Genomic DNA, 9480 nt, shown 5'->3' with positions numbered 1-9480 from the left:
GCACAAAAAAAAAAAAAAGCTCAATTACTTCATGATAACAACTGAATAAATATACCTTAGGTGTATACAGATTGCAATGTTGGGATTAAAAGTAAAAAGTCATCACAAAAATAAATACTGAAGTAAAGTACAGATACCTGGGAAATCGACTTAAGTACAGTTAAAAATTTTCAACAAATCGGTGAATTTGTGAATAGCTGTGGGTTCATTGTACGCCATTTATAGTCATCCCCAAAAGAATAACATGGCCGTTGCCAATAAGGTGCCCAACTTTATGCACGCTCTGTATACTCTAAATGTCGGATGACGCCCAGGTGCTAAAATGGCGTCTCCTCCTTCTTCTTCCAATTCCCGTTGGCGAGATGTGAGAAAAAGATGGCGAAGTGAGGAGGAGGAGGAGGATGGGATGGAGGAAGTGGACTGAATGTAAAATGCAGTGAGGTGACAGTGACCAGGCAGCAGCTCTCTGGAATCGAACATGCAAATGTGAAGTGGCGAAGCGCTCGGTCGCCGGCGCCGGCTCCCACGCTCGGGGGAAATTTTTGGACCGTTGGGGGATGGCTCGGTGGGGGGGAGCCGATGGCAATGCGGGGGGCTAACATGATGATGATGATGATGAAGGCGAGGAGATGCCGCTAGCCAGGAGAGAGATTTTGACAAAGAGAAAAGATGATGTCATAGCTTCGCCGCATCCAGCTGAAAGTAGGGCAGTCGGAGATGGTGGGGGCGAGGAGGGAGGGGAGGAGGGGCTGACCTACATGCAGCTGTGCAACTTTGAGGGTGGGAGGGGGCGATGCGGGAGGGGACGCGGGGTGGATGGAGGAATGATACCCTCATCGAGAGTCGGAAGAAGAGGAGGAAGGGGAATGGGGAGAGGAAGATGGGGCGGAGGGGGGGGGGGAATAAGTAAAGCAGCATGAAAGTAGATAGTGGGAGGCGAAGAGAAGTGAGTTGGAAGTCAGTGGGAATTAAGAAGGAAGAAAGACAACTCCACCCTTCTCATTTGATAACAACAGTTTGGCAGCCCAATTCTTCAATATAAAAGCTTCCAGCGGTTGGGCCCTCCCAGTGGAAGTTTACGGTCAAACCATACATTAAAAAAAAAACAAACATGGTATGTATTTTAAACAACCAAACAAATTTGCCTCAGGAATGCCCCCTGCTAGCTTAACACGTACGGTAATTGAAAAAGCCATTGACTGGGCTAACGGACAGCATTGATTGGTGATGGTGTTGGTTTCAGCAACACTCGACTGAAATGAACTCAACACAACTTTATTTAAAGATCACTTTAAAAACATGCTCAGCTGCATACAAAGTGGTGTATGTAAAGTAAATAACACGCATCAAATCAATGGCCGTTAAAACAATAAATTAACATAAAAACAGCAAACACAATGAAAACAATAAAACAATACCGATTCAAAGCCGAATCGAAAGCCAAAGAATAAAAAATGTGGTTTGACGCGAGTTGTAACAATTTAAAGAAACATAAAGGTGGTGCAACACATGTAGACAGAAAACATCACAGTACTCAACAGGCATATACTCTCACTCATTTTGTCTTTGTGACTGTATTTTACTGTCCCCAGTGGCCAAGATGAGCATAGCAGAAGGAACGGCGCAACACATTTTTAATTTATGCATTAAATCATAATGCAAAAAGTTTTTACATTTTCTTTCATCATTTTTTATTGCTGTGTTTTTACTTGTATCTACTACAATGTTATAGAGTTCTATTTTTCTGATTAAAAAAAACAAAAAAAACAACTTTTTTTCATGGAAATAGTGGTATTTATTTCAGTGGTGGAAGATGAATTGAGATATAAGTGTTCTGACGACTTGGTACGACTTTGTTTTGCTGCACTAGTGCAGTGATTCTCAATGCGTGATGCTTTGGCTCATTCCAGTTTAGTTGTATTTGACTTTTTAGTCGCGTTAACCACTGTTACTTTATCGTGTTAATGTTCAAAGTTTACATCATGTTGCCGTGACGTGCAACAATATTATTTTCAGGAACATTTAGACCTACGACACTACTGCATTTTGATACTGGTCACTTGTAGCGCTAGTTTTTTTAGCTGCTACTTGGTGAACGAGTGGTTCTTTGAATGTTGATGTTTTGCATCACAGATGAAAAGTTTGCTTCTTCTTTCTTGCTCTCTTTCCTTCCTCTTTTCTTCTTCATCTTCTTCTTCCTGGTTGGTGTGTGTGTCGCCCTTGCAGTAAGTACCGGCCCACGTCGGAGGCTCACAATGATAATTTCTCGCTGTCCACCATCGCTGAGGGCTCCCACCCAAACGTAAGGAAACTGTGCGACACCCCTCCTAACGCCCCCCATGCCCGTGCATTGGCTTACTATGATAACATTATCTGTCAGGTAACGTGCCCCCGCCGCTCTCTTCTTCCCTTTTTCTGCATCTGACTCCTCCCCTTTCCCTACCCCTCCCCACCCCGACGCATGGGCATGAGTACCCCGAAGTAGAGAGACTCAGTCTGAGGCCAGCGGGGAGGCGGGAGAGGGTAGTGATGGATGGCAGGGATGTGGGGGGGTCGGGGAGGTTTGCCCAGGAGGATGGCGCCTGACTGTTGAATGAAGAAAGCGGATCATATACAAAGCTGTTCATGTACATTATCTCACAAAAGTGTGACCATCCCGCTCCTTTTTGTAAATATTGTATTACATCTTTTATTAAAACTGAATAAATGACACATTTTTAAAGTAGTCAGTGCGCAGCGTGTACAACTGTCCAGTTAAAATAACCCGACACGCGGCCTTTTGCACCTCCATTTTTCATTCAAGGGCACCAAGTAAACCTTGAGTTCATCTATTCCTCCCAATATGTCTGTGAGCAAGCCATTCAAAATTTTGACACATTGTGACATCACAGTGGGGCTAATTTACATAATCCTGCCTCCATACCGCGTTTCTTAGCCAATGACAAGATCATTTTCCCTCGACAAAGTTCCAGAGAGAAAGATTCAGTTGGGCTCAAAGCACGGTCAGGTCAAAGCGAAGAAGAGCGGGAGAAGAAAGGGAAGAAGAGCGACAGTGTTAGCGCATATTAGCGTCTGACAGTTTTACCAGCATTACTTCTGAAAGTAATGTTTGGCCATGTCACGCATCGCACATAAATTAATTGACAAATGTAATTTGTTGATTTAGTGATGAAATTTCATAAATGTCAGCCCCCCCAAAAAAATGGATCATATGTATCGTTAAAAACGTAGCATCACAAAAAAAGTATGTCACAGTCAAGCCCCGCCTTCTTTCCCTCAATCCTTCACTCCTCGCTGCCACATCCATCTTTCTCTCCAACCTGTGGTCTCTGTTTGCCTCTCTGCTCGGTAAGTCAAGGCTCGACATGCGCCACCTGGTGGCCATGCCCGCCACTGCAGCTCTGCTTCGTTAACAAACTGTCTTGTTTATCCTGATAGTGGGCGTTACAAGGGGCGGGGCCGGGTGACATCATCCAGTATGGACCTATCAGGATAAACATCTGAGATGCAAGCCCACTCTGAGATTCCACTAACACTAGCATGGTTAGCCGTTAGCATACATTAGCTTAGCATGATGCACCTGCAGGATGGCGTCAGGAAAAAAAAAGTCATGCTAATATATTCTCATGTTCTGTTTGGAATGTTTTTTACGCCATTCAGCGAGCTCAGTTGGTAGCCGCATGGGTTAGCTTAGCTTTGCGCTACAACTATTTGGTGTGGGGTTTTTTTTTTTTGGTCTGCATTTTGGTAGAAGTGGTACCACCTCTAACAGCCCATCACTCTTTAGCTCATTGCTAACTTTTCAAAGCAAACTCAACAAAGAACATTTTCCCAACTTTGCTTTCACATGTGAAAACAACACTTGCAGGGTTAAATGCTACTATAGTATTAGTTTAACATAATTGGATGATAGGTTATGCCAAACAAAAAAAAAACATGTCATGCTAGCATGGTCTCATGTTCTCTTTGGAATGTTTTGAAGGGTCAGAGGGTGTGGTGAGTGGCGAGTGGATTGGGGGCGGGGGGCAGATGTGGCAAATCACAGTCCAGAAAGTAAAAACCCTGCCATGTTTTGTCTTTAGCCACAGATATTTCTACTCAATCAGTGGTTAAACCATCTGCCTGATATGAAGCCAAACTGTGTCAGGGTTTTTTTCTTTCTGGACTTGGATTTGCCATCTCTGGCGGTTGGTAGCCACAAGGGTTAGGTTAGCTAAACACTACTTTTTGGCCTGTTTTTTTTGAGTGGTATAAGTGCTACCACCCTGGAACACCCCATTACTACATTTGTTCCTGCTAACACTCCAAGCAAATAACTTTTTCACAACTCTCACCCACAAAGACTGGGAAAAAAATATATATCTTTATCACATCTCCCTTAAAGTCTTTTTACCTCACAACATTTCCAAAAAAAGTCTCACGACCGTCAAATAAAAGCTACACTTACTCCCCGAACCACTAAAAATATAACTGATTGAATGTGTTTCATTGCTAACAAACGTGTTCATTTTCCATTTAAAATAGCTTATGTTAATGTCCTTAGCATTTAAAAATGAAAACAGAGGCCATCTTGTTGTGCTGTAGCTAATTCACCTGACAAGTATCACACGGACGTTGCGTTTGTGTAATTTGTAAAAACAAACCAATGTATTTCTGTCAATAGCATCAGATGCTGAAACGCGAGCCGTGTATACAATAAATATGATCGCAACTAAAACATGAGTGAGACGACGTGAAATGTGCATGAGTAGGGAGTAAGAGAAAAGTAAGCGCAGTCTAAAAATAACCCGGACGTGAAATGGCGCCTACTTGCCGTAGCGGCGACTAAATTCATCAGCAGCCATCTTGTGTTGCCACTTTTATGTGTACCTAACATAATTCTAGACTGATTTTGCTTTGGTGTACGCATCATTTAGTCAGAATGAAATGAAATGGAATAAATGAAACAATAATAATGAAGTCCATCACAGAAAAAAAATCAGCAAATTAATTTTATTTGAACATTAATAATACGAGACTGTCACTGTGAAACATAAAGCTAACATCTGTAAGGCACGATTGACGATACTGAGATAATATACTCTGAATGGTCGATGCAGCCAGTTAAGTTAGTCCTCTGCTAGGTTCCGATTACTCAATACAGGGATCATGGTAGAAAACACACACGAGCAACGTGTTTTTGGCGAAAACCAAACCGAAGTTGTCAGTAACAGTGGCAATGCAAGATGGCTGCCCTCTGACTTCAGCCGCGAGAGGCCACTGTGAGTCCAGGTTATTTTTAGATGTCCGTAGAAGTAAGCAAGAAATTAAAAGGACGTGAGTCAAGTTGGCAGGGAGAAAGACGTAAGCAGAAAGTAAAAAGAAAGTAAGCGTAAAGAAAACAAGATGGAGATCATCAGGAAGTGATCAGGAAATGAGAGGTAAGCAGGAAGTGACTTTTAAATAAATGTATTATTATTATTATTATTACTAGAAAGTATGGAGGAAATCAGAAAAAAAAGTGAGCATAAAGTGCAAACAGAGCTGAATTTTATTGGGAATTTTCCAGGAAACTACGAAAATATGCATAAACTTGAAAGAAAGTAAGCAGTAAGTGAGTAGAAAAAATTCAATAATTCAATAATTCTTGTTCAATAAAATAGTCAGCATCCATATCACATAAAGATCAAACTTGGTTCAAACGGGAGTGGGGGCGGGGGAGTCGTTGGTCTGCCCAGAGTGTGCGTGTGCCTTCATCATCATCACCATCAAAACGTTTTTTATCTGTTCCCCACCTCCCCTGCAAAAAAAAAAAAAAAAAAAAAAGAACGCTGGAAACTCCTCGTGATTCTGTGCCTCCCACCCTACCGCCAAACCCAGCTCCCCGCAACCGCCACGACCACCACCCACATGCACCGCCACCAAAGCCCAACAAGTCAAAACAAAAAACCCAAAACGTTTTCCAGTTTCACGCTGACGGGAGGAAAGAAGGCTCGTACCCCGTAACCATGGAAGTCACGTACCCGCACGTCCTGCCCGAAGTTACGATCTAGCCGGTAAATCCACTTTTTGTCACATGACACACACGTATCACTCACGTGAACAATTTTTTTCCCTTCAGTGTGTTTATTATGAGGATGTGTGTGTATGTGAGTGATGATGTGGGTCATGAAAGTGAATTAAAAAAAAATCAATAAATAAACAATCCTTCAAACATTCTGATGGTGGTACCCACAGAAGACCCCCATGGGCAACATAAGTGTTCACTTTGGGGGGGTCGGGGCATGAGTTAATATTTTGTAAGTGGTGAGTATTATTAGGGTTGTGGGATGGAAAACCTGTTGCATGTGGATGTGCATGTGCTTCCTGGTTTGTCAGAATGGGCTGAGGGAGGTTGATGGGTGGGGTAGGGTGGGTTGGGGCAAGTGTTGACTTGTTACGTACCGCTGGCTGCGTTACACATGTTACATGTATGACATGACATGAGACGCATTTCATTCTGACACGTCTCACATGATGTCACGCAATGTCACACTTGTTACATACCGGTGCATGGGTTGCACATGCATCAGACAATAACTCAATGACGATTGGGAGCATGACGGTGTCACAAGCGTTATATGACACGCATTTCATGACTTATACACGTTGCACATGTGTGTGACATGTGTAACATGATGTCATACACATTTCATGACCTTCAAGGGTTACAGGTTACATTGCTAATATGACAAAGGTTCCATGACGAAGTTACAAGCATTACATGATGCTACACACGTTACATGACTTGTTGTTACAGTATACACGAGCTTCACACGTGGGTTACCCACCCAATCCTGACCTCGACTGGGAAAAAAACTGGACAGGATCATAACAATTAGATGTGTTACGTGGGATAACGGGCCTTACAGTTTGGGTATTAAACACAAAGAATATAATTTAACGATTCTGACATCACGTCGATGTTACAAGTCACGTAATGACAAGAACATGAGAACGTTACGAACATTCCGCAGTGTTACACGTTATATGACTTAGAGGTGTGAGGTGACATTTCACGTTATATGATGTGTTACGTGACGGACCAGATCTTTCATGTAATACATGACATTACAAGCTTGATATGACGTTACACATGTTTCATGACTTCCACATGACTGTGACAGGATATTTGACGCCTTGCATGATTGAGGCGACCATATGTTACGATTGCACCGGGGGTCTCTGTGCTAATTCCACTTTCTACCTTCCCCACTTCATCCTTCTCCTCCTCATGTCAGGATGATCCCAATTCCCAGAATAAATTGGAGGAGCCGGTGAAGGCCCCGCCCAAGGAAGACGACGCCCTGAACATCCACAACGCGCTGACGCCCAAACATGACAACCACAAGTTGCTGGGCGACGACGACTCGGAGGTCAACTCCCTGCAGAACAACATGATGTGAAAAATACACTTTTTCACCAACACACCGACCGCTGTCCATCGACCCACTCGCGCCCGCCACGCCGCTCCCCACGGGTTCCTCGAGCAGCCGTGCCAACACTGCCGCCCAAACCCGTTCTCTTCCTGTTGCCCCTCCATCATCACTTCACTATCTTGTTGCTGTCACTTAACTGCCCCTTACCACATTCATCTCTGAAATAAAAACGGATCAATTAACATTCGCTAACATTAACTTCATTAGTGTAGCATTAGCACCTCTTTCTTCACTTCCTGTCTGCCTCGTTCTTTTGGCTCTAAGCGCCGAATCTTTTGTCTCCTGCTCCGTCGTCCTGACAACAATGCCTTTCCGTCTTTGAGGAGTGTAACCTTTGAACCCCCCCACCCCCCAGAAAACCATGAGCAGATACACGTGGGAGTGTAAGACCAAAGAGGAGTCCGACTGCGAGGTAAGACCATAAACCCCTCCGCCCCTGTTCCCCCTCGTCCCACCACGCTGTCAGTTAGCCCTGCCCCGCCACACCTTTCTAAACAGACCTGTCAATCAATCAATCAGTCACTAAATCAATCAATCGCCTCAACTGTCACTCCACCAATACATGTACACTGAAATACTTTAGTACACTATCATGACCAAATATGAGAAGAAGGAAATGTGAGTAGGAAATAAGCAGGTAGAGAGAAGTAATTAAAAGGAAGTTATCAGAAAATGAGCAGGAAGTAACACGGAAGTGAGCGTGAAGTGAGAGAGAAGCGAGAAGGAAATGATCTGGGAATGAACACGACGTGAAATGTGCATGAGTAGGGAGTAAGAGAAAAGTAAGCGCAGTCTAAAAATAACCCGGACGTGTAATGGCGCCTACTTGCCGTAGCGGCACACACACACACACACACACACACACACCTCCCTGCCTGCATCGTTGTATTTTGTAAAAAGATTCCAGAATTCCAGCGTGTGTAAACGTGGTCAAAAGAAAAAGCTACTGAGAGGTTTTGATGTTTGTTGACTAATCCAGTGAGTGTTTATAAATATTGCAAACAAATCAGATCGATGGATCGACTTCAAACACGACGTGTCTTGTTTTCTTTGATGTGATTTCTAATCCTTTGATGTACTTTTACTGTTTTTATTTTCTACTCTTTCAACCAACGAGAAACAACAAACGAGATTCCGACACTTGTTGAAATAAAACCTTTTTAACATGACCGTTGTCTGGCTGTCTGGTCTCCGCTCACACATACGCACGCGAGCCCTTTCATACTGTCGCACCAGAATGACATCAAATTATCTGAAGGGGGGAAGCCGCAACACTCGAATGACATCACATGAATTTTGCGAGCTACGCACACAACAATGCGTGACATCGCAGGTGTTACGTGGCATTACTGGGCTTGCATTCCATGAGCCATATGCATTACATGATGTAACACAATGATGTGCGATGTTACACGTGTTACACGGCACTACATGATGTTCTTCTTTTTAATTTATTCTGTTTGATCAGGTAAAGCAGTTGAGAATATCCCTTCTTTCCCTGGCATCGCCCGATGGCACGTCCGTTACATGTTATGTCTATTTTTTTACGTAAATTACACATTTTACTCACATGACCTGATGTTACGCGTCGTTTACGTGGTGTCACACAACAGTGTGACAGGGAATCCGTGAGTTACATGGCGGTACTTGTCAATCCAGGACGTTACACAAGTCGACACAAATTTGCTCATGTAAAACATTGTCGGCACATCAAAGAAAGGACAGCGTATCTGTGTTTTCAGTTTTGAAAATCGTCGACTGGATTCTGGATTCAGAAGAAAGAAAATGCCCGCGCACACACACACACACACACACACACACACACACACACACACACGCACACACACACACACACACACACACACACACACACACACACACACGATGTTGTTTCAAGACGTCCTGAGCTTCTTTCCCAACATATTTGCATATGAACACCCCGCGTCCCCCCCCCACACACACACACAGCATACAGAGCGAGCCATTCAGGTGGTTGCACGCTTACATTCATATGTGCACAAAG

At 43.5% G+C, this 9480-nt stretch overlaps 1 protein-coding gene across 1 annotated transcript in view; it reads left to right on the top strand.

Moving 5' to 3' along the window:
- Positions 1 to 7454, top strand: part of LOC109512213 (chondroitin sulfate proteoglycan 5) — a 16389-nt gene extending 8935 nt beyond the window's left edge. The window contains 2 exon segments of the mRNA XM_019863785.1: positions 2227 to 2380; positions 7260 to 7454. Of these exon segments, the coding sequence (XP_019719344.1) occupies positions 2227 to 2380; positions 7260 to 7424 (319 nt within the window). The 3' untranslated portion in view covers positions 7425 to 7454.
- The last annotated feature ends 2026 nt before the right edge of the window (positions 7455 to 9480 follow it).

This window comes from Hippocampus comes, unplaced genomic scaffold (assembly GCF_001891065.2).
Source record: "Hippocampus comes isolate QL1 unplaced genomic scaffold, H_comes_QL1_v1.1 scaffold249, whole genome shotgun sequence".
Classification (NCBI taxonomy): domain Eukaryota; kingdom Metazoa; phylum Chordata; class Actinopteri; order Syngnathiformes; family Syngnathidae; genus Hippocampus; species Hippocampus comes.
The sequence above is the reverse complement of the archived record's forward strand: the minus strand, read 5'-3'. Positions and strand labels throughout refer to the sequence as shown.